We start from the raw sequence: 25,805 nt of genomic DNA on the forward strand, positions 1-25,805 counted from the left end.
CAGCTGAGCAGGAGCCGAGAACTTGAGCTGTGAACCATCCATACTGAAAACAGAATTGTTTCCTTAATTTCTCTGTCTGGTAGTTCATTGTCAGTGTATATAGAAATGCAATTGGTTTCTGCAGAATAAATTTGTAACTTCAACTTACTGAATTCACTGATGTGTTCTAGTTCTTTTTTGTGGCACCTTTAGGATTTTCTACGTAAAGTAAGTATCTTATTATCTCTAAAGAGTGATCATTTTATTACTTCTTTTCCAATTTTGGTACTTTTTTTTCTTTTTGTGGCTAAGGCTTACAGTATTATTTTGAATAAAAGTGACAAGAGTGGGCATTCTTGTCTTGCGCCTGTTCTTAGAGGAAATGCTTTCAGCTTTTCACCATTCAGTGTGATGCTAGCTCTGGGCTTGTCATGTATGTGTTTAAGTAAGTTAAGGCATTTTACCTCTGTATCCGCTTTGTGGAGAGTTTTGTCATAAATGGATGTTTCATTTTGTTAAAAGCTTTTCTCACATCTATTGAGATGATCATATGACTTTTAATCTTCAATTTTTTAATAGGGTGATTGATTTGTAGATATTGTACCATTTTTGCATCCTTGGGATAAATCTTACTGGATCGTGGTGTATGATCCTTTTAATGTATTGCTGAGTTTGGTTTGCTAATATGTTGTTGAGAATTTTTGCATCAATGTAACTCAGCAACATTTTCCTGTCATTTTTTGTGTAGTTGTGTGATATCTTTGTCTGGTTTTGTTATCAGGGTGATGTTGGCCTTCCAGTATGAGTTCAGAAGCATTTCCTCCTCTGCTATTTTTGGAATAGTTTGAGGTGGACAGATGTTAAGTCTTCTCTAAATGTTTGGTAGAATTTACCTGTGAAGCCTTCTGGTCCTGGAGGTTTATTTCTTGAGAGTCATTTTATTGCTGATTCAATTTCGTAACTGGTAATTGTTCTGTTCATACTCTCTGTTTCTTGCTGGTTCAGTCTTAGGAGAGTGTGCATTTCTAGGAGCTTGTCCATGTGTTCTAAGTTGTTCCTTTTACTGGCATATAAGTATTCACAATAATCTCTTATGGTTCTTCATATTTTTGTAGTGTTGGTTGTGGCTTCTCCCTTTTTATTTCTGACTTGATTGATTTGAGCCCTGTCTTTTTCTTGATGAGTCTGGCTAAAGATTTATCAATTTTGTTTATCTTTTCAAAGAATCAGTTCTTAGTTTCATTGATCTTTTTAATTTTTGCTTTTACCTTTATTAGTTATTTCCTCATACTAACTTTGGGCGTTTGTTCTTTTTGTTTGTTTGTTTTAGTTGCTTTAGGTGTAAGTTTAGGTTGTTAATTTGAGATTTTTCTTATAAGGTAATCTTACTGAGATTATCTTATTCTTAAGGTAGGCTTATATTGTTATAAACTTCCCCTTTAGAACTACTTTTGCTGTGTCCAGTATGTTTTGGATCATTGTGTTTTCATTTTCATTTGTCTCCAGGTATTTTTAAAATTTCCTCTTTGATTTCTTCAGTGACCCACTGGTTGTTTAGTGGCATATTGTTTAGCCTCTGTGTGCGTGTGTGTGTTTTCTGCAGCTGTTTCCTTGTAGTTGATTTCTGCTTTCATTGTGGTTGTAAAAGGTGCTTGATATGATTTCAGTCTTAAGTTTACTGAGACTTCTTCTGTAGCCTAACATGTGATCCTTCCTAGAAACGTCTCATGTGCACTTGAAAATAATGCGTATTCTGTTGCCTTTGGATGGAATGTTCTATGTATATCTACTAGGTCTAACTGGTCTAATGTTCGTTTAAGGCCAGTATTTCCTTAATGATTTTCTGTCCAAATGATGTGTTTATTGATGTATGTGGGTTTTTTAACGTATCCTAGTATTGTTGTTTACTGTCAACCTCTCCTTTTATGTCTGTTGATATTTGCTTTTGGTATTTGGGGGCATATATATTTACAATGGTCATATCCTCTTGTAGAACTGATCCCTTGATCATTAGGTAGTGTCCTTCTTTGTCTCCTATTTTAGTCTTTGCTTTAAAGTCTATTTTGTCTGATGTAAGTATTGCTACCCCAGCTTTCCCATTTGCATGTTATATCTTTTCCCATCCTTTCACTTTCAGTCTCTGTGTGTCTTTAGATCTGACGTGGGTCTCTTGTAGGTAGCATATATTATGGATCTTATTTGTATATGAGTTCAGCCACCCTGTGTCTTTTTATTGAAGCATTTAGTCTATTTATATTTAAAATAATTATTGATGGGTATGTACTTATTGCCATTTTGTTCATTGTTTTGGGGTTGTTTTTGTAGTTCTTTTTGTTGTTGTTGTTGTTCATTCTTCTTTTGCTCTCTTCCCTAGTGATTTGATGACTATCTTTGGAGTTACTTTTGGGTTCCTTTCTCTTTTTTTGTATGATTTATAGATTTTTAGTTTGTGGTTACCATGAGGTTTATATATAGCAATCTATTTCTCTATCTATCATTATATTATTATTTTAAGTTGTCAATTTCTAGTTCAAATGCATTTTAACAACCCTGAATTTTTACTCTCCCCCCACGTTTATTGTTTTTGACATCATATTTCACATCTTTTTGTTTTGTGTAGCCCTCAACTACTTATTGTGGATATACATAATTTTACTACTTTGTTTTTTAAACTTCCTGCTAGGTTTATGCCTGGTTGATATACTTTTACTGTATATTTGCTTTTACCAATGAAATTTCTCCTTTCCTCATTTTCGCATTTCTAGTTGCAGCCTTTACTTTTCACTTAGAGAACTCCCTTTGACATTTCTTGTAAAGCTAGTTTCATGGTAGTGAACTTTAAGCTTTTGCTTGTCTGTGAGGCTTTTAATCTCTCCTTTGAATCAAATGAAAGCCTTGCAGAGTAGAGCACTCTTGGTTGTAGGTTTTCCCCTTTCATCACTTTGAATATATTGTGCCACTCCCTTCTGACCTGCAGAGTTTCTGCTGAAAAGTTAGCTGATAAACTTACGGGTTACCTGTGGGGTCTGAGGTTTCCCGAAGCTGGTGATGGCTTGCTGGTGCATGGGGCCAGGACCCAGGGGATCCTGGTGCTGGTGCCAGCCTGCTTGTGGGTGGGCTTGGTCTTGGGGCTAATGCTGGCTTCCTGGTAGGTAGGGCTGGGTCCTGGAGTCTCTGGCTGCAGGGCCTAGGGATCCTGGAGCTGGTGTCAGCCTTTTGGAAAGTAGGGCCAATGTCCAGGGGGTCTCTGGGCTAGCGCTGGTGCGCTGGTAGGTGGGTCCGGGTCCTGGGCCATCTGATGGACAGGGCCAGGTCTGGTGGCTGGGACCAGGCCCCGTGTGGTGGGAGTTCAGGGAGTTCTAAGGAAGCTGGCCTGCTGGTGGGTGGTCTGTGTCCCCACTCAGCTAGCTGCTTGGCCCCAGGTGTCTTAGTACTGGTTCCTACAGGGTGGGGCTGGGTCCTGGCACTAGTAAGCTAGAGGCAGGATTCCAAAATGGCACTTGCCAGCACCAGTGTCATCGTGGTGGAACAGAGCTCTCCAAAATGGCGGCCGCCACTGACTGTATCACCAAGATGATCTCTAGTTGCCTCCTGCTTCTGTGGGAGATTCTCCAAGATCAGCAGGTGGGTCTGACTCAGGCTCTTTTCAGATAATTGCTTCTGCCTGGGGTCCCAGTGTGTGTGAGATCTTGTGTGCACCTTTTAAGAGTGGAGTCTTTATTTCCTACAGCCCTCTGGCTTTCTTGAAAGCAAGCCCCACTGGCCTTCAAAGCCAAATGTTCTGGGACCTCTTCTTCCTGGTGCAGGACCCTGGGCTGGGAAGCCAAATATGGAGCTCAGACCCCTAGCTCCTTAGGGAGAATCTCTGCAATTGTAGTTATCCTCTCATCTGTGGGTTGTCCACCTAGAGGTGTGGGCCTTGATTATACCACGTCTCCACCTCTCCTACACAGCTTGTTGTGCTTCCTTCTTTATAGGTTGTAGAAGAACTTTTATGCTAGTTTTCAAGTTTTTCTCATTAATATTTTCTCTGTAAATTGTGATAATATTGGTGTGCCCATGGGAGGAGGTGAGCTCAGGGTCTTCTAACTCCTCCATCTTGATCACTCCCCCCAATATAAAATTATTAATGAAGTATTTCATATTTTTTCTTTTATACTAAGCCTTCAAAATCTGTTATGTACTTTACACTTTCAACATGTATCAATTTGGACTATCCACATTTCAAGTCATGTGTAGCTAGTGGCTACTATATCAGATAGCATATGATCAACGTTTGTAAATATTCCATATATACATACACCTAAAATGTATATTATCAATTAAAAAAACTTCAATATGCACAATTCTGAAAATGATGTCTTAAAATATTTCCCCATTTAACTGAATTTTGCCCAATTTACATTTGGAATTTTTAATAATTTTTACTTTAAACATATAGCTGCTCAACTAGGGCATATAGGTATATGACTGCTGTATTTTCTTCATAAAATTTGCCTTTTAAAAATGTTCTTGGTAAACATTTTTTTACCATCTTAACCATTTTTAAGTGTAGTTTAGTAGCCTTAATTACACTCACATTGTTGTGCAACCTATCTCCAGAACTCATCTTCAAAAACTGAAACTCTATACCCCTTAAACAACACATCCTCACTTCCCCTACTCCCTAGTCCCTGGTAACCACCATTTTATTTTCTGTCTCTAAGCATTTGACTACTCTAGGTGCCTCATGTAAGTGGAATCATACAGTATTTGTCTTTTTGATCTTGATTTATTTCACTTAACATCATGTCCTTTAGCTTCCTTCATGTTGTTTTATATGTCAAAATTTCCTTTCTTTTTTAAGGTCAAATAATATCCCATTGTATAGACAACAGTTTGCTTATCTATTCATCCGTCAATGGATATACAGTTTGCTTATCTATTCATCTGTTAACGGACATAGGTTGCTTTCACTTTCTGGCACTTGTGAATAATGCTGCTATGAACATGGGTGTACAAATATTTCTTCAAGGCCCTGTTTTCATTTTTTGGGGGGTATATACCCAGAAGTGGAATAGCTGGATCATCTGGTAATTGTATTTTCAGTTTTTTGAGGAACTGCCATTCTGTTTTCCACAGAATGGAATGCACTGCACCATTTTACATTTCCACCAACAGTACACAGGGGTTTCAATTTCTCCACATCCTGTTCAACACTTGTTTTGCTCTGTTTTCGATGACAGCCATCCTAATAGGTGTGAGGTGACATTCCACTGTAGTTTTGATTTGCATTTCCCTAATGATCAGTGATATTGAGCATCTTTTCACATGCTTATTGATCATTTATATATCTTCTTTGGAGAAATGTCTAAGTCCTTTGCCAATTTTTGAATCAGGTCTTTTTGTTGTTGAGTTTTAGTTCTCTATATATTCTGGATATTAATCTCTTATAAGGTTTGCAAATATTTCTTCCCATTCTATGGTTTGCCTTTTTAATCTGTTGATAATGTCTTTTGATGCACGTATTTTTCATGAAGTCCAATTTGTCTATTTATTCATTACCCATGACTTTTGTGTAATTTTCAAGAAATATTTGCCAAATTCAATGTTGTGAAGCTCTATCCTATGTTTTCTTCTAGGAGCTTTATAGTTTAAGTCTTATATTTAGGTCTTTGATCCATTTTGAGTTAATTTTTGTATATGGTGTTCTTAAGAGGCCAACTTCATTTTTTTTTTTTTTGCATTCAGATATCCAGTTTTCCCAGTACCATTTGTCGAAAAGACTGTCCCTATTGAATAGTCTGCACCCTTGCCAAATATAACTTGACCATATATGTGACATCTATCTCTTTCAACTTAAAAAGAAAACTTTATTAAAATGTTTCCTTAAATTTTCTTTAAATAACACTTAAAAAATTCCATCCAAACTCATTTTTTTTTTGATGTAAGAATTCTGTCCATTCATACAATATAATTGCTTGATTTTATTCCTTCCCTTTAGTATCAGCTCATTCTTTTTACATAAGTGTTTCCTTTTTCCAAACAATTTTTTTTTTGTTAAGTTGGGAAGTCTCTGGCACTTTTCCATTTCCATGTAAACGCAGTACAGCATCTTTAAATCTCTGTCTTGCCTCCCTCTTTGACTTGTGAGGATCCCTGTGGTTACACTGAGCCTATCCCGATAATCCAAGGTAATCTCCCATTTCAAGACCCTTAATCATATCTACAGAGTCCCTCTGCCATGTAAGGCAACACAGTCAGAGGTTCCAGGGATTAGAATGTGAACGTCTTTGCAAGGCCATTTTTCTGCCTACCATACAGAGTCAGCCTAAAGTTAAGCCCAGATCTTACTGAAAGTTTTCCTCTAACTTATTGAACTTTTTCTTCTGGTTTCTTTTTTGGGAACATCTGTCATTCATAGATTTCTACTTTTCAAGCTCTGTTGCTATCATATTCCTATCCAATTTTATCTTCTCTATTTTTCTGATGCATTCTGGGAGATGATTTCTGGAAAAGCATATTTCTGTCACTGATTTTTCTTTCTGCATTATCAATTCTGAACTTTATTGCTTTCAATGTGCATTTTAAATAATTCATTTTTTTGCTTCCTTCAAGTTCCTGGCTCCCCCACCCATGATCTGAATATTCATTTTCAACAAATAATTTTGTTTTCATAAACTTCCAAAGTAAAGAATTCATCTGAATTTTGTCAAATATAGATACCTTGAATGAAGCACCCTTCCTGATCTTACACAAGTATTCTCATCCACTAAGTTGGGAAAAAACAAATAAAAAACAAAAAGTTTCTTTCTGATTGGGTATATTACAAGTTGCATATTAATAAGAGGAAAGAGCTTTATTAAGTTACTAATAAGTCCAAAATTCAGCTGCATAGGCTAAAGATGGTGAATAGACTTTTCCATTAATGTGGTCATTGACTATTTCCCAGCGTGTAGGCAAACGAGACTGCTGATTATACTGACTGGTGGTAGTTGAAATTACACAGAAAGGGTTTAGAGAGCGGGAGAAGAGGACATAAAAGGAATCTGTGTTTACTGAGACAATAGGATGAGAAAGAATTAAAAATTTCTTCAGAAGTAAGCATTTAGGTGAATGACTTCCCAAGATGAGGAAGGACTTTCTCCATTTTTGGAGACAGAAGAGTGGAATCGCAGGAGAAACAAGATTGATCCCTAATGGTTACTGGAAGAGAGTTATTCTCTGTACCAAATGTTTTCAGTTGTGTGAAAAAAGCTAAAATAAAAACAATTAAGTGCGAAGCTCCAACAGGGAAAGTGGCTGTTTGGATTCTGCTGACATGACCACAGGTCTCCAGGTCTCTTGGTGCTCACAGGAACACAGCTCTCTCTGCCTGGCTATGTCTGTGGGAAGGTGCTAGTGATCCCATGGAGGGAATCCAATGCTGGGAACTTAAGCTGGTCATTTTTGCACCAGAGGAAATGCCTTTCTTCCACTCTGAAGGCCATTCAAACCTTTCCATAACAAAGGAAGACTGATATACAGACCCAGAGCAGTGCTATTTTTTGAGTCAAGACATTTAAAAAAAGATTTTCAATTTTGAAAATTCTTTAAATAAAATGCCTTTTATTTCTGTAAAAGGGAAACTTTCCACTTAGCAGAACTAATCCAGGATATATCAAAACTGAAGGCTGTCTTTGCCCTCAACTATTATGACTACCCAGAGCTGTTAAAGACCCATGACCTCTGGGCCACCTTGGTGTGTCAGTCTTACTGGATTCAACTGAAAACTTACCTGACCACTGAACAATGGGGACTTATTTTAACCAACAGTAGAAATTTAAGTGCATTTATTCTGCCCTAACCAGAGTGGTAATTTTCAACTCTTAATTAGCATAAGCTCCATGAAACTGTGCACCTTCCTTCCTATCACCTCAAAACTTCTAACATCCCTTCTCTCCCTGCTTCCCTCAACAACTATGAATGTCTTCACCAGTGTGGGTTCCCTTGCCTGGCAAGCACATGAAAAGGCCCAGGAGTCTGTTTTATTGTGATACTTCTTGCACGGAGCACATAAGCAGCACTGCCCAGGTACCTCAGTGACTGTTTATTTGATATGGGTTTAAGACTCTGTCCCCATGGGAGAGTGGCTGAATCCTGTGTTCCTGCTGTGTACTGTCTGTGTGTCATTCCATGGGGGTTGGACTTTAAGGGACCAAAGGGTTTCCAAACTCAATCTCACATATTCTTAGTTTGTTAACAATGCACTCAGGCCACATGTTGCACTTCCAGTCTGTCGGGTTCAGTTGTCTTTTGGCCCTCATGCCTTACACAAGTCTTTTCTTGGAGATGACCAAGGGGGATGGCGCTTACTTTGTGATGGACTATCCCAAGGTAACCAGACCCAAAAAGGTCTTCTTTGAGGGTATAAACTGTGCCAACAGAAAGCTACCCTTTGAGACGTATTTACGCTGTTTCACTCAATCAGTATTCCAAACTTTCCACTATTCCAAGCTTTCCAATATTTTTGACTTTTGTCAACCTAATTTGAAATGAGATAACATCCTGCAAATGGCAATGGGATAGTTTTGTGTAGCCTTGTGGAAATGCTTTTGACATTTCCAGCAATCATAGCTGTAGAACCAATTTGGATGCAGGCAAGCAATGAGATTTGCATTAAGTTTTTGAGTCAACACCGCCACTGGGTTTTTTTGTTTGCTTTTGTTTCGAATTGCTGTCAAGTGATCTGAATAGTGTCCTAAGGATGCTATTAACCAGTCATATAACTGTGAGGGATTCACCTCACTATTTTGCCTAAGCCTTTGGAGGGAGCATGCTCCCCACTAACACTGACTTCAGTCCAGTGAAAGCGATTTCAGACTTCTAATTTTCAGATCTTAAAGAGACTAAATAATGCATTGTTTCAAGCCACCAAGTTTGTGGCAATCTGCTACAGAAGCCACAGAGAACTAATATATCACTTCTGCCAGGTTTACCTGCTTCTAAAAGGCCTAGGCTTAAGGTTGCATCTAAACTGTCAACTATTACTATGTCACCAGCATTTACGTGGAACTGAAAACCATCCGTTAAGTCAGGAGCACTAATATATTCATATCTCCTCCTACTACGTGCTAAAAAATTGAAGTAAACTGATTCATCTTGGCAACGTTAACTTCAGAGCAAACTCCTTGGCTCAAACTTCAAACAAAATGGAAAAGCAAGGTTCAAGGTGCTGTGGTGCACAGTTTGTCCCAGTACTATGAAATAATCACTGTCTGCCTTGGGGTTATGTTTAATAAATAGCAAAGTGCATACAGATATTTACAACAGTTTTAAAGAAAAACAGAGGTCCTATTTGTGTGGTCCCAACAGTAACAATGAATAGGGTGCTGGCGTGACCTGTTTATAAATTCTTGAGTACAGTTGTTTTGAAAGTAGAGTTCACTTGCAATCTTCAAAAAATGAATGTCCTGCTAGTCCTCAGAATGCGCTCTAAGTTATACGTGGACTGGAATCACTTGATGTCAATGTGCAGCAACTGCTCTTTGCCATTTATTATCAGGGACTTTAGCTCTCCGTCTTCTTCCACTTCTACCCTTTCTTGGCCATTCTCAACGACTCTCTTGGTGGTGATTTTTTTGCCATTAATGATTTCGGTGGAAGTCGACACGGATTTGAAGTTGCCCGTCCCACCACTACCGCAAGACATGGAGAAGGAAGAAACGCCCCCGTTCCCCACGGAACCAAAGGAAGTAAATCCTGTATCAAAAGAAGAAAAACTACCTCCAAATGCTGGAAATCCACTGAAGGTGGAGGAAAGGGGTGCGGATCCTCTGCATCTGCTTCCCCGGGAGCTCCTCCGACACCCTAAAATGTTCTCACGCGAGTCTCCAAAGAAATCAAATGAAAATGGGTCCCGGCCGCCGAAGAACTCCCTGAAGACATCGGCTGGGTCGCGGAAGGTGAAGACGTCCTCGAAGGGGTCCTCGAAGGGTCTGCCGCCGCCGCCCTCCACCCCGGCCTCGCCGCATCGGTCGTAGACGTCCCTCTTCTTGGCGTCTGACAGCACCTCGTAAGCCTGGGCCACTTGCTTGAATCTCCTCTCCGCCTCCTCCTTGTTCTCGGGGTTTTTGTCCGGGTGCCACTTGAGCGCCAGCTTGCGGTAGGCCTTCCTAATGGCCTCGGACGAGGCCCGGCGGGGCACGCCCAGCACCTCGTAGTAGTCCACCATGCCGGGCGGCCGCGCGCGGCCCGCGGGCCACGGGCTCGGAGCGGCGCGGCTGGCAGCCCCGGGGCGCGGGCCCAAGTGCCGCCCTCAAGGGGCGCCCCTTGTGACGAAGCCGGCGTCTCACAGGCCGAGGCCGCGCCCCAGAACGCAGCGCCCGCGTCCCGGAGTGCGCGCCCCGCGAGGCGCTCTGTGCCGTGGTGTTGCACGCGGGCGCGGAGGCCCCGCCCACCACAAGCCCCGCCCACCAGGGCCCCAGCTGAGCCCTGATCCCCAAACAGGGGCTGTGACGGGCTGCCTTAGGGAATGATTTTCTGAGCGTAGTCTTTACACCAGGCTTCCCGCCGGCCTGAGGTAGTGACGGGATTGAGTTTAGTCCGACCCTGGGCTGAAGGACAGCCTTATCGTTCATCAAATGTCCTAGCATTCGAATGATGCTAGGACGGCATTTCTCCAACTTTTTTGGCTTCAGGACTCTTTTGTTTTTGTGGGTTATGTCTATCGGTACTTACCTCATTACAAGTGCAAACAATCAAAAGCTAATTAGTCAATTTAATAATGATAAACCCATCACATGCTAACACAAATCATATTTTTATGGAAAAATAACTTACTTTACATAAAAAACTCTTTCTGGCTTTATAGAAGTGCTAGACTTTTACATCTGTTTCTGCGTTCAGTATGGTGCTGGACTGCGTGTCAGGGAGCCACTGGGAAACTCCACTGTACACATTAGTGAGATGGGAGGGAAAAAGCCAAATATCATTATTACAGAAATAGTTTCAACTTTGCAAAATTCTCTGAAAAACTCTTGGGGATTCCTAGCGTGCCTTAGCCCACAATCTGTGAACTCCTGGTCTAGTATATTAAAATGATTAAAATTTGCTGGCCATGTTTATAGTGCTGTGTGGGTAAACTTGGAGCACAGTGATTGTTTCCACTAAAAGTGCTGTATCACAACTGTGATTTTCTTTTTGATATTTCTTGACATCTGACTTCACTTCCTCCTTATTCTCTTCCTGACACTATATTCTTTGCTTTGATAAATGGTGAAACAACACCAATAAAGGTCGCTTAGTTCCAAGAGGAAATGATTAACCAATGAACTCAACATTTCATCATAAAGGGCGGTAGATCCAAAAGGGTGTGCCATTTCACCAGAGCAAACTGCTGACTTTGTATCACCTTGAGAGACTGAAGCCCTGGACTTGGCACAGGCTACGCACGCAATAAACAGATCAGGGGTAGAGTGCATTGTGAACAAAGCAATATTGAAAAGTACAAGGTGTGTTTTGGGAGAGTTAAGTGATCCAAATGGCTAGAAGGAGCAGGGCAGAGGGAGGGATCAAGCAGAAGGGCTAGAGAGGAGGAATGAGCTTGGCCAGGGGAGCAGGAGTCCATTCTAGGGAGTTCTGACGGCAAGACTGTGGAGTCTGAATTCCATCCTGGGCCCTAGGGAGCTGCTGACCAAGATTTCAGGGGCAGAGGTTGTGTAGGGCCATATGGGGGCAGCTGATGCAAGGAATCAAAAGGGACAGGTAGGGGTTACAGTTACTGGGGGCTGAGGCCCTGGAGCAGGACTGTGGGAGCTGGGTTTGAGAAGCAGTGGTAGAATAGTCTAGATTCAGCATTTGCTTGCTTGCATGTGGGGCCTACAGCAGCAGGAGAAGGTGTGTCACCTCCATACAGAGACATTTACTGAGTCTTACTGTCTGCAAAACTGTGGGCTGCCACCTGACTGACAGAGTGGTTCCAAAGCTGAAATTCTGCTTTCAGCTTTATAAATAAATAAATAAATAAATAAATAAATAAATAAATAAATAAAAAAAATGTGAGAATGGGTGTCAGTCTAGTAGCAGAGACAGGTAGGCAATCTGCTAGGCATACAAGGCAGAATAGAGCAAAATGCTGGAGATTTAAGGAAGATGGCTTTGTTTCTCCCTGAAGGGTCCCATTGATTATCTGGAAGGCAACAGACTTATTTACATAGCCCCGTTAGTGACAAGCAGCTCCAATCTAGTCCCATCAAAGGAGCTAGGAGTGTGTGGAGTGGTGGTTTTCTTAGCTATTGACTTCAGCTTTAGAAGGAATCACCTTCCAGGGGGTTCCCATGAATGATCTTGCAGACAGCCCACTCTTTAGCAGGCCCCAAAGCAAGAGCACATTGCTGCCCTACTCTGTGTTTCCTTGGCCACGCATGCTCCTCGACCAGAACACATCTTGCCTGCCCTGTATTTGGTTGTTTGTCCGTCTGAGCCCTCTTGACAGGCATGAACCATCTCTAACTTGGGTTTCTGGTCCCAGCTCCTAGCACAGCGCCGGGAGGGCCATTTGGTGAGGAGGGGAATTAGCAATGGATTTTGAGTGTCAGGTCTGCTCAGGTTCCAGACAGGAGCTTAGTAGTGGTTTTTGGTCATAATTCTTGAGAATGAATGTGGGTTGCCCGCTATTCATACAGGTAAAGAACAGTTCCTAGTCATGGGTCATGGGCAAAGTCATGACCCCAAACCATCCGAGTGCACAGAGGCCTCAAAAAGTTCTAAGACTCTTGGTGATACAGGAAAGCCATAAAATCATTACAGTGGTGATTGTGTGTATTTACAGCCCCTTTCCTCTGTGTGATCTGCAGATGAACTCTCATGACATCGAGACTTCAGAAGAGTCATTGCCCTTAATGCTTAAACTGGACTATGAATTTCAGCATGGCAGATAAGCGTACACCAATGAGTCTTTTCTGCTGATCCACGATCTGGGTTCTACGGAGTGGGGGGTGCTTGGGGCTGGGTGTGGAAGGGAAGGGGGAGCTTCACAATGCATGAGTGTGAGCATGGGCACATGTGTGTCCCCAAGCATAAGCCAATACAAGCCTGGAGGTCAGTGGAGGAAGGATGGTGGTAACAGGAAAAGGGACTCTAAGTACCAATTCTAAGTACCAGAATGAGACGGGATCCTGTGAACATGCCCCACAGGGCATCAAAGCTTTAAAATTAGCAGTTTTTCCGTGACTAGAGAGATCCCCAAGTACGGGTGGCCAGTGATGTCCGCGGTTGAAATATTGGGCTCTCTGCTTTCATCCTGGGATTGTATAGAATAACAATTTATCCCAAAAGGAAAGAGTGAAGTGCTCTGTTCTGTGCTCCGATTCGCCCTTTCCTGGGGAGAGGCATTTCTCTTTGGCAACTAACATACTTGCCCCTGACCCATCACCTGCCCTTTGGAGCACCGGCCTGTGCTGAGTATCGCTCTGTGAGTATATTCTCCTTAATCCCAAAGTCCTGCCATCTGCCTGCCGTCCGGTTATGTTGATCGTGTAATGACTGTGGGCATCACAGCCGTGCTTCTGACTTCTGACTGGTTATAAATTTCCTTCTCAGCCTTAACACCGTGGTCTGGGCCCTGCTAGCAGCTGCAGGGAGTTGTGGGTAAGAGGCAGGGCCTTTGGGCTCTAACACCTGGGGCCTGGGTCTCAGCTCTGCCACTTAATAAAAGCAGGCCTCTGGCAAATCACGTGTCTCTGGGAAGCTCAGTGCCTTTGTTTGTAAATGGTAATAACAGCATTTGCCTTCACAGCCTAATTCTAGGGGTAACTAAGCCATGCTGTAACGTGCTTAGCTCCGTGCCTGGCACAGAGCGCATGCACAAGAAATACGTGTTCTTCTTCATTGCTTTTGTTCATCTTTCCCCCTTTGCCTTCAACCAATCATCAGAATTCTCCAAAGTGTTTTCTTTCCCCTGGACCTTGGGCCTGTGTGATGAGTACAGTTTAACTTTTATTGCTTCTATTATTCTGGTTTCTTATTTACAGAGTGTTCTCTCACTGTCTCCCTGAATGAGTACAGACCTGTCCTGAGAAAGGCCTTCTGTGCCCACGGAATGTAGCTGGCCTCTTTCCCTGCCATTGTCTGTTCCGGCAGCATTCATTTCCTTCTTAGCCTGCTAAGACACAACCTCTGACGTGTCTGTTTCCCTGTTTGAATCGTTAGTCTGTCTCTCTAGATGGAGCATGAATTCGGGGGTGGGGGCTGGGGGTAGGGGTGGGGACCACATCTCTGGGGGTCTCTGCTGGAGCCTCTAGGCCCTGCACTGTGCTGGGATCAACAGATACCAGCTGGATGAATGATTTAAAACACGATGTGCTGCTTGGGCAGAACCTTGAGTGAGCTACAGAGAAGGACGTACTTAAAGGCTGCTTGCAACGTCATGTTCTTTTCTTTCTGAAAGGCATATTCAGCTTTCAATTTCATTTCTGAAAAGGAGTTCTGCTTTGTTATCACAAAGCCTCCTTTCCTCTTGGATAATACTCTCTTGGTCCATGGAAATACTAATCTAATGGATTCAAAGGTGTTGGAGATGCTTTGCCTTTTCTGTTTACTCAAGAATGTGATTTCATCAAAACAGTATGGTGTTGGCACAAAAGCAGACATATAGATCAAGGCAACAACACAGAAAGCCTAGAAATAAACCTACACAATTAATTAATCTTCAACAAAGGAGGAAAGAATATACAATGGAGAAAAGACAGCCTCTCCAGAAAGTGGTAGTGGGGTAGCTGGACAGCTGCGTATAAATCAATGAAGTTAGACCCCTCCCTCACACCATGCACAAAAACAAACTCAAAATGGCTTAAAGACTGAAATATTAGACATGATACTGTAAAACTTCTAGAAAAAAACATAGGCAAAACATTCTCTAACATAAATCAGAGCAGTGTTTTCTTAGGTCAGTCTCCCAAAACAAAAGAAATAAAAGCAAAAATAAACAAATGGGACCTAATTGAACTTATAAGCTTTTGCATAGCAAAGGAAACCACAAACAAGATGGAAGGACAACCTACAGACTGGGAGAAAATATTTGCAAATGCTGCAACCGACAAGGGCTTAATTTCAAAATATAGATAGCTCATACAACTCAATATTGAAAAAACAAAAGCAACTCACTCAAAAATGGGCAGAAGACCTAAACAGACATTCGTCCAAAAAGGATATACAGAGGGCCAACAGGCACATGAAAAGATGCTCAACATCACTAATTATTAGAGAAATGCAAATCAAAACCACAATGAAGTATCACCTCACAATAGTCAGAATGGCTGTCATCAAAAAGTCTACAAATTATAAATGTGGAGAAGGGTGTGAAGAAAAGGGAACCCTCCTACACTGTTGGTGGGAACGTAAATTGGTGCAGCCACTATGTGTACCACAGTGTAGAGTTTCCTTAAAAAACTAAAAATAGAGTTGCCATATGATCCAGCAATCCCACTCCTGGGCATAAATCTGGAAAAGATGAAAACTCTAATTTGAAAAGATACATGAACCCCAATGTTCATAGCAGCACTATTTACAGTAGCCAAGACAAGGAAGCAATCAAAATGTCCATCAACAGACGGATGGATAAAGATGATGTGGTATATTGAGGAATACTTTTCCACCATAAGAAAGAATGAAATAATGCCATTTGCAGCAACATGGAGGGACCTAGAGATAATCATTCTGAGTGAAGTCAGACAGAGAAAGATAAATATTATATGATATCACTTATAAGTAGAATCTAAAGTATGATACAAAAGAACTTTTTTATAAAACACAGACTCACAGACATAGAAAATGAATTTATGGTTACCAAAGGGGAAAAGGGGGAAAGGATAAACTAGGAGTTTGGGATTAACAGATACACATCACTATATTTAAAATAGATAAACAACAAGGACCTACTATAGAGCAGAGGGAACTACATTCAATATCTTTAATTATCTATAATGGAAAAGAGTCTGAAAAGAATATGTATATATGTAAAACTGAATCAGTTTGCTGTACACCTGAAACTAACACAATATTGTAAACCACCTATAGTTTAACTGAAAAAAAAAGAAAGAATGTAATTTGAGTAGCTGAGAAGGAATTCTAGCCAGTTAAACTATTGTTGCCTATGAGAGACCTAATAAAGTTCAGCCCTCTTTATCTCTAAATGTAAACTTCCGGCTGCCTCTGGCTGACTGTCAGCTATAATCATGTGGCCTAATGAAACATTAACTTGGTGTACAGTTTGGCTCTTGCGTTGTGTAAGCGGGAGAGGGCAAACCTCCGGCAGATGACAGTTTTGGTAGGAACAGCAGGGGCACCATGACAACGGGGTCCTGGGATCCACGTCTGCTTGTCCTGGGACTGCTGCTGTGGGCGCTTGGCCCCGCCACGTCCCAGGGCGGGAAGCTGCTGGTGGTCCCAGTAGATGGCAGTCATTGGCTGAGCTTGGTCAGGGTCGTCCAGGAGCTGCAGCAGAGGGGACATGACATAGTGGTCATAGCACCTGATGCCTCCACGCACATTAAAGAAGGAGCCTCTTACACCTTGAGGAAGTACCCCGTGCCATTCCAGAGGGAGGAACTGGAAAAGACTTTCATCACACTCGGGCGTAATGTTTTTGAGAATGATCCTTTCCTGCAGCGTGTGATCAAAATGTACCAGAAAGTCAAAGAGGATTCCGCTCTGCTCTTGTCTGCCTGCTCCCATCTGCTGCACAACAAGGAGCTGATGGCCTCCCTGGCAGCGAGCAGCTTTGATGTCGTGTTGACAGACCCTTTCCTTCCCTGCGGCCCCATCGTGGCCCAGTACTTGGCTCTACCTACTGTGTTCTTCTTGAATGGACTGCCCTGCAGCCTGGACTCTCTGGGTACCCAGTGCCCAAACCCACCGTCCTATGTGCCCAGGCCTCTGTCCTCTAACCCAGATCACATGACCTTCCTGCAGCGGGTGAAGAACATGCTCGTTGCCTTGTCAGAGAACCTTCTGTGCAGTGTGGTTTATTCCCCATATGCATCTCTTGCCTCGGAAGTCCTTCAGAAAGACGTGACTGTCCAGGACCTTCTGAAATCTGGGTCTATCTGGCTTCTCAGAAAAGACTTTGTGATTGATTTCCCGAGGCCCATCATGCCCAACATAGTTTTTATTGGTGGGATCAACTGCGCTAGCAAAACCCCACTATCCCAGGTGTGTATCAGAGTGGGAACTTTATATGCCCGTATTCTTGCAGGTGCTGTGGCTAGATGAGTTTGCACAGAGATAAGCTGAATGAGCACGCTGAGATAGATTCAGATGTCCTCTCGTGTTTATGTCTATCTTGCAAGTCTCCTAGTTCTGAGTTGTAATTTATATATCTTTGGCATTATCTCTAAATTATTTCTTTTATCGGACACTTCAGGGAAGTATACTTTGGCAGTTTTATTCTGCGTGCTCCAGTGAAGTGTAATCAATTCAATGCAACACGGGTTAGACGCGTAGGGCGCTGGGTCCAGAGTTCCTCGCGGAGAACAGAATTGTGCAGCATGCACTTTGCCCTTGATTGGGTCAGGCTTACAAGATTCAAGATTGCAGAAATAATTCTTTGATATCTATTGATCCTGGCAGGGCAAATTGCCTTTATGTTCCTGATTAAAAGTCCAGCCTCTAGGTATTCTAAGAGGAAGCTGAATCCTGCAGTTCTATGTCCTCTAATAAGCAGATAACCAGACAGCCAGGTTCTGACACTGGGCAGAAAGTTTTCATGTGTCTCATTCTCTTAAATGCTTATATGTTATTTTTTTTCCCATCCAGAACTGGAGGTATGCAAAAAAGTAAATCTCAACAGAGGTGAGAGAGGGTAGCAAGAGAGGTCCCTTCAAATGGAGCTTTGGGAAGGATTCTCCAAGGAGCTGACATTTCAATGGGTATTCATGTATTTATGTTTCAAGTATTGGTTAAGGATCTGCTGGTAGCCAGCACTTTCCAGGTGCTGATTCTGGCTCCTACTAAGGGGCTATCATCAGCCTTGCAGAGCAATGAATCTTATTTTCATTGTGCCTCCGACATGATTCATATTTTAAATGGTCATGTAATTTTCATAGCAAGGTGAAACTTCGGGCAGCAGGAAGAACAGCAGGTAAGAAAGCAGATGCTGGGTGGATGTCTCCACCCCAGTGCGGCAAAACAGGTTCTTCTTTGTGGGGCTCTGACTACTCCCCTATAAAGTGGAGAGAGATCTCATAAGCTCTTAAAGCTCTCATGGCAATAAGAGTCTGATACCCTATGGCCTGTTGGACCAATCTGTGTCCAAGGGGGTGGTCTGGTGAAGAAAGAAAGCGGTGTTGATTTTCTGAAAGCAAATGTAGAAAACCATTAATGATTCTTTTTTAGATAGGGGAAAAGAAAGAGGTGAAGTATCATCAAACCAGTGGATGTATCCCAGGTCAAAGGAAAGAAAGCTAGCTAGCAAGTCCAAGCTAGGCAGATATTAAAAAGAAATATTTTTGGCATCATTATGAAGAATCCAAGAGAAAGCAATTGTGTTTCATAATCACTTTGAAATTTAAAACTTGGGAGACATGCATTCATAATGGAAATTCCATTTGAAATAGAAAAGTTTATCTAGAAATCTGCATGGACATCGTCAGTTACACTAGCCTTCTCTCTCTTCCTGGGACATTCCAAAATCTCTCCCAGTTCAAGACCCTTGAACGTGCTGTTCCCTCTTTCTGAGATGCTGTTCCCTGAATTTGTTAGGTGGCTGTCTTCACGTTTTTCAGGTCAGCTTCAATGTCACTTCCTCAGAGAGTCCTTCTCTCTAAGATAGCATCTTGTGCTGTTTCCTTTGTAGCATGTTGAATACCTTGATCATTTTGTTGGGATAATTGTTTATCGACTGTCTCTTCCATATGTGTGGGGGCAGGGACCCCTTCTGCCAGGCACTGCATCCTTAACACCTGGCAATGGGTCTGCATGTGATTGATGTCCTGTCAGTATCAGCATCTTTGGCGTGTAATAGACACTCACCAAGTGTTTGTTAAATGAACGAATGAAAACAAAAGGGATATGAACTGAGGACTAGTCATCAGATAAATAGTAATCCTCAACAGTTCTTTATACTCTTACAATTACAGAAAGAACATATGTACACATTTTTTGTTGCTTATTTTATTTAAAAAAAGGTAATAAAGTATCCTCATTGCTCACTTATCAATATATCACGAGTATGGCTCCAGTTCTAAATAGTGCATCTATTTTTATCTGCTGCATAATATTTCATGGCACTCACGTGCCGCAGGTTACTTGTTAGGCATCTAGCCTATTCTCCTGTGAGGGAACACTGAAGTTTGTACCCCAGGGTATTTTGTTGTTCTTGTTGTTACTTCAAACATTGCTTTAACAAGGATCAAATATTTTGTAGCTTCCTTCCTATTTGTTCTGTTTATTTCTTATTTTTCTTCTTAACTGTTCAACAGCGTTTTGGGGGGTCACTTCTGTGAACATGACTTTTTTTTTCCATTTCTGTCTCCAGCTGGTTATCCATTCACTATTCAGCCATCTCACCAAACTTTTGATTTTCACCATTAAAAATCCCCCCAAACCTAGCATGCAGTCATTTTCCAAAAAATCTGAAATTTGTTTCTTCCGTTCTCAGTTCTATACCAAGTCTTTTTGAATTCACTAGACTCTCTAAAAGCAGCTGAATGATTTCGGTAACAGCAAGAATTCATCTTGCTCCTGATTTTAATGGAAATTGATTTTCATTTCATCATTTTGCATTATGTTTGCTATTGCTTTTTGGCAAATAGTCTTTATTTACTTTAGTGATTTCCTTCTTTATTTAGGAAGTTTAATGGGAGAGGCTGCAGAACTGTATCAACTGCGTTTCTTGATACCATATTTTCTCCCCTGTAAATTTGTCTAAGTGGTGAGTTGCAATGACTGTGCGTTGGCTGCTGCCCTGTTTGGTGCAAGCGAGCTTAGGTTTGAGAATGTCTTTGTGAGTTGTACCTGATAATAGCTCTCTTTGTCCTAGTTAAAATGCTTTTAATTTGAAATTCCACTTTCTTGAGATTCATATCACCATTCCTGCGTTGTTTTTGCTTACATTTCCCTAGTGCCTCTTTAGTGCTCCATGGCTTCCAGTTTCTGCTTTCTCACTAAACAACATGGAGTTGATATGATTTAACCTGGTCAGGCAGATTCCATTAATAGGTGAACTTTGCCTGCTTGCACCTAACAACTGATAGACTCGATTACAACTCTTTTTTTTTTTTTTCAATTGAAGCGCCGTCAGTTACAATGTCAGTTTCTGGTGTGCAGCGCAGTGTCCCAGTCGTGCATGCACATGCATGTATTCATTTTCATACTCTTACAGCTCTTCCAGATTATTTTCATTTTGCTTTGTCATCTTCCCTCTTCTTGACTGTTGCTGGTTTGTTATGTTACTATTATCTTTTTTCCCCTTTGTTAATTAAAGAAGGCTACTCAGCATGTCCCTTCCGCTGGTGGAGACCACCTTTTTTTTTTTTTTTCCCTTTTCAGTTTTATTAGGTAGAATTATTACAGTTTGACTACACATATACATAACATTGCATATAAATACATATATATATATATAAAATACTGCACTTTTTTTTGTTTACACATATGTACTGTTCATTATTTCTAAGAAAAGATTAGAGCTTTAGCTTTTCAAACTTACATAGTTATCAAAGGAATGAAGCCAACCACAGAATAAGAATCAACAGAATGTGGTAATCCAATCATAAATGACGGTCCATCTAAGTTATAAATAATAAGTAGTTAATTTGTGTTCTATTCCCCCCCCTAGATTCCACATATAAGTGATATCATATGGCATTTTCCTTTCTCTTTCCAGCCCACTTAACTTAGAATGATGATCTCCAGGTCTATCCATGTTGCTGCAAATGGCATTATTTTATTCTTTTTTATGGCTGAGTAGTATTCCATTGTATAAATATAACACATCTTCTTTATCCAGTCATCGTTGATGGACATTTCGGTTGTTTCCATGTCTTGGCTATTGTAAATAGTGCTGCTATGAACATTGGAGTGCATGTGTGTTTTTGAATTTTATTTTTCTGGTGGAGACCATCTTGTTCCCAATATTCTTGGTGAAAATCCTGAACTTTTCAAGAATAAAGGTAAAAATCTTCACTTGATAATGAGAGTCCATAGAGAAAGCATAGCCTGGTTCTGGGCATATCTTGGGATGCCTGAAAGAATAAAGGTGCTAGAACAGTACTGAGAGCAAAGGCATGGAACTCAAGAATTCCAAGAGGGAGAGACTATCTTTGTGGACATGTAGAGATTGAGAGATGACATCCATGTTAGGTCTGATGGAAAGAGACAAACTGAAGGTCAGTGAGAACAGACTTGAAGGTAACAAGGAGATGAAAGAGTGGTGACCAGGGAAGCTTGCAATATTTGTTAAGTGGCCCTGAATGGATAGTGGTAAAGTGACATGTTTCCAACATACACAATGTTTAATGAGGCTTCTGGCAGATCAGAAGGCATTTGGGAAGGGAACATCAAATAAAAGTCTGGAACTAGAAATACTAAACTCTCAGCAAAAGTCAGGACTTGTACTAAAGGCCTCCTTGGAGTGAGCAAGAATTTTCACTTCAGAGGTGGCCTCATTTGGGGGAAGGGGATAAGAGGTGGGGGGCTGAGATTTATTTCAGTTATGTTGCTTCACTCTTTGGCCCTTCCAGAGGCTGTGAAGCCAGGGCAAGGTTTAGGAGAAGTTTTGCCAAGTAGGGGCTGGACCTCACCACTATCGAATCCCTTAAGAGCTGGCCTGGAATCTGTACTGACCGTGATAACACACTGCTGTTTGCCCTTCTGTGATCTGTAGGTGAACGTTCATGCCACTTAAACTTCAGCCAAGTGCTGTTAATTAACTCTGGGTGTTTATGGCCTTGTGGCTCCTTTTGTGTTAACCACTTCCTGCTGGTTGCTGAGTGGGTGTGGGAGGCTGTGAAGGAGGGAAATTAGACTTGGCTCTTTCTGGACAAGGTTAAAGTAAGAGTGGGTTTCATGAAGGAGTGGGGGCTTTGGGAAATTTAGGTTAGCTGTTTAGCCTCACTCAGGAGAAGAACTTAAAGGCTTGGAGGTGCGCTGTCTCTCCCCAGCAAAGAGGAGTGCGGTGCAGACCTAGGGAGAAGGACTCTGGGAAAACCATCCTCACGATGTTCTTACCACAAACCAAAGTGCAGCGTGGCGGTGGGGAGGATGATTCTGGCCTCCCTGACCTGTTAGATGAGCTCAGTGGGAAAGGTGGAGACACAGCTGCTGAGAGACAGAGGTCTTGAAGAGGGCCTGAGGCTGGCGGAGGCGGACGAGCTGGTGGCATCGCGTTGGTATTTGGGCTGTATCGGTCATACTCAGAATCAAAACTTGGGAGAGGTCTCTGAAAATCGTGTGTGCTGAACCCTGCCTTGGAGTCTCCTGTCTCATATCCGGGGTCACTAGCATCCTGGTTTTCCCAGGACTGTTTTGGTTTTAACACTGGAAGTCCCAGGAACCCCACTCAGTTCTGGGAAAACACACAACACTAATGCCCTTGGCATTCTTTGGAGACTCTCAGGGAATTAATTAGATCATCAATAACTGACTGTTGGGGGAAAATTGCCCTGTTTATGCCCTGTACTCTTTCCTCTAAGTGCCTGCATGTGTGATCATGCAAGTGTGTGTATGTTTCCTGAAACCTGGAGCACTCTGCATTTGGCTCTGAAGGTTGGCAACAGATCAGGCTGAGCTAAGACTGTTGTCCAGGACTGAATCTAGAAGCTTCCTTACTCTCTTCCCTTGACACAACCACCAGTACGTTCCCATTTCAATACTGCAGTTCCTGATTGAATTATTTTAACCATCCTTTCAGAGCTTCTGTTTGACAACCACCGGTAAGTCTCTTCCTTATTGCCTTAGGGATGGGCCTTTGCCAGGTTGTAAACTCTAATCTGTATTGACTAGTTGGATCCCTGCCACCTCTGATTCTCACCCCTATACACACAGACATTTTCTAAAATCCCATCTTCTTGCTTCATTCAAGGGAACCACAGATCGCTCATGTTTGAGCAATGGTGAGGTTCGTTGTTAACTGGAAAATCACTCACAGTTTACAGCTCAAAACCACCAAAACTCACTCAATTAAAAAGTTACTCCTTGATGAAAAAAGGCGACTTAGTGGCAATGCGGTGTGGTTTGCTAAGGGAAGGACTGAATCAACTCAGCCCCCAGTTTTCTAACAGTGCTGCCTTACTCGCAGCAGGGGAGCAAGCTTGTGTCATCTGCAGAGGGCTGATCATGCAGCCCTCTCTCTGTTCTTCATTCCTTATTCCTTGGGTCATCTGGCCCAGAAGTTCTTCAGAAAGCCCCACTGCCTCATTTTGAGCTTTGTCCTTGGATAGGCAAGGCTGTACTGCCCGTGGGTGGTCTTTGATGGATACCTCCTGGGACAAGGGGGCAGCCTTAGAGCTGAGCAATGGACACACCACTGTAAGGAGTCCGCTTCTGGAACAGGACGTGAGTGCTCTGTGAGGGTCACATGCTGCGTGGTGAAGACACTGCCTATTGCTCCTTCCCGCTGAGTGGCTTTGGTAGTCAGGGTACACTCACACACCCTTGACCGTCTCTGAACTCCACAGAAGGGGCTCAGATCACTGGGACACACTTGGCAAGGGGTTCTGTCTCCCATTTTGTATCTTTCATACCTAGGGAGGAAGGATTTGCTTTTTAGAGTATGGAACCAGCAAAGAAAGATTGAAGTATATTTCAGTATGTTCTTCTTGCTAAAGCAGGCAAGTTGACTTACCCTCTTTAGAAACTCTTCTCCAGGGAAGGTGGAAAAATGCGTGGTTGACTGGTTAAATTTCAGCACCGAGTTGATGTTAATATGATCTTTAAACATCCAAGTGTGTTGGCTGCCACACGGGGAACTGTGATATCAGCTGGAGGGAAGCAAGAGCTGTTAAAGGATGTTTTGGCTATTTGAGGTTTTTCCTGAATCGTGAGTCTAATCTTTAACACTCTCTGTAGCTTTGTGCTTTGACTCCATTCCTTTTTTTTTCCCAACATAAAAAGAATATTCTAGAAGCTTTGAAAAGTAATACAGATCTTTACTGTAGATTTTCTTAGAGAGGCAGTGCAGGAGCTGTAGAGACCGTAGAAAGCTTTCTGAGATCCTTTTTGGACAACTTTCCTCTCCTCCAATGTTTCCTTTCACAGAATCTGCTGAAAGGCTCTCTCCTCTTTTCACGAAGCCCCTTCATCTTTCCTCCCCGCTTCCCTATTGCATTTGGCTGTCTCCGTCAGCCCCCTCCCAAAAGCCTGCTTTCTTCCAAGACTGTCCCAGCTGCCTGAAGCCCAGGGGAAGTGGATCTGGTCTTACCTCTGATCTCTTTTCTTTTGGAAACTTGGCACATTGCCTGGATTCTGCATCTGAAAGAAGAACCAGAGTGACCCCTCCGTAAGCAGGACGCCTTCCTCCCTTGGGATGGAAGGGTACTGGGGAGGGAGGAGTGGTGTCACACAGGCTGGTATTTTGTGTCTCTACCACACACACTCTTTTAATCACACTCTTAAGAGGAGGATATCTGATCCAGACCTTAATGTATGCAGTCACCAAAGAAATGAGAAAAAACTAACTGGAGATTTCTTTTCTGGTCCTAGGACTTTGAGACCTACATAAATGCTTCTGGAGAACATGGAATCGTGGTTTTCTCTTTGGGCTCCATGGTCTCAGAGATTCCGGAGTACAAAGCTATGGAAATTGCTGATGCTTTGGGCAAAATACCTCAGACAGTAAGAAGATTCTATACGATTTCTTTCTTCCTTCACAAGAGCTCTGACCCCAGACTTCAGCACCTAAATTAATTCCACTAGTTACGCTTTAGCCTTGGGTCTCCCTGCCACTTCTCAACCATTAATGCAAGTTCTTTTTTGTTTGTTTGTTTGCAATTTCACTCTCAACTGCTCTGCTGAGCCATGGTCCACTTCACCAAGAAGTCTCTTTCTCTCTAAGTGACTCAAAAGTATATTAAGGCAAATTTATTTTAGAAACAAAATGACCAGGATAGTATTTCTTCAGACCGCATAAGAGTAGTTCTCCAAAAAGCTGTGGGTTAGGACACTGGGTTCATTTCTTATATTTCTGCTTTTGTAGTTCTACACCCACTCATTTTATTAAGTAAATATTCCATTGAAGTGCAAAAAGGTGCAAAAGTCATAAATGTACAGCTTGATGCATTTTCACAAATTCACAAAGTGAACACACCCATGGAATCAAGCCTCTGGAGCAAGGCACCGAATGTTAGCCGTCCCCAAAAGCTTTCTTAGTTACCACACCTCCTACCCTTGCCGAGATTATATTCATTCAGAAGACTAGTTACTCTAGTTACTCTAATTTCTAGTAACTAGTTTCTAGTTACTCCAGCAGCAGCCTTATTTTAAAAATCCTATCATGTTCCTCAGCTCTGTTCTTTTGTTTCTGCAAGGTCCTGTGGCGGTACACTGGGACTCCACCACCGAATCTCGCAAAGAATACGAAACTTGTCAAATGGCTGCCTCAAAATGATCTGCTTGGTATGTGAGGAGGATTCGATTGATGTGTAGGTCACATCAGGGTTAACTGAAGAAAGTGGCTTAGGCACGGCCGTTCTAAAGGATTGTTCAGCTGGAAAACATCATGGCCAGTGTATCCCACTTTGCTTTTTACTGGGGCATCTCGACCCACGTTTTCTCCTGCGTGTTTCTGCAAGGGCCACCTGTGGATGGCATAGGGTCCTCAGAGTGCTTTCAGAACCTAGATGATGCCAGATTATGAAGCTCAGTGACCTGAC

At 42.1% G+C, this 25,805-nt stretch overlaps 2 protein-coding genes across 3 annotated transcripts in view; one reads left to right on the forward strand and one right to left on the reverse strand.

Annotated features, from left to right (window-relative positions):
* LOC105105244 (UDP-glucuronosyltransferase 1A1) overlaps nucleotides 1-25,805 on the forward strand; it is a 93,043-nt gene that overhangs the window by 63,935 nt on the left and 3,303 nt on the right. Inside the window, exons 1-3 of one of the 2 annotated variants that reach the window (XM_010999021.3) lie at nucleotides 16,244-17,148; nucleotides 24,637-24,768; nucleotides 25,461-25,548. In XM_010999021.3, the coding sequence (XP_010997323.1) occupies nucleotides 16,285-17,148; nucleotides 24,637-24,768; nucleotides 25,461-25,548 (1,084 nt within the window). In that variant the 5' untranslated portion in view covers nucleotides 16,244-16,284. Of the gene's footprint in view, nucleotides 1-16,243; nucleotides 17,149-24,636; nucleotides 24,769-25,460; nucleotides 25,549-25,805 lie in introns of those variants that run through there. The other variant, XM_031452447.2, reaches the window with a different exon arrangement.
* On the reverse strand, nucleotides 9,455-10,171 carry LOC105105245 (dnaJ homolog subfamily B member 3). The gene has a single exon (XM_031452448.2). The coding sequence runs from the start codon at nucleotides 10,169-10,171 to the stop codon at nucleotides 9,455-9,457; it is 717 nt and encodes a 238-aa protein (XP_031308308.2).

Source organism: Camelus dromedarius, chromosome 4 (genome assembly GCF_036321535.1).
Source record: "Camelus dromedarius isolate mCamDro1 chromosome 4, mCamDro1.pat, whole genome shotgun sequence".
Classification (NCBI taxonomy): domain Eukaryota; kingdom Metazoa; phylum Chordata; class Mammalia; order Artiodactyla; family Camelidae; genus Camelus; species Camelus dromedarius.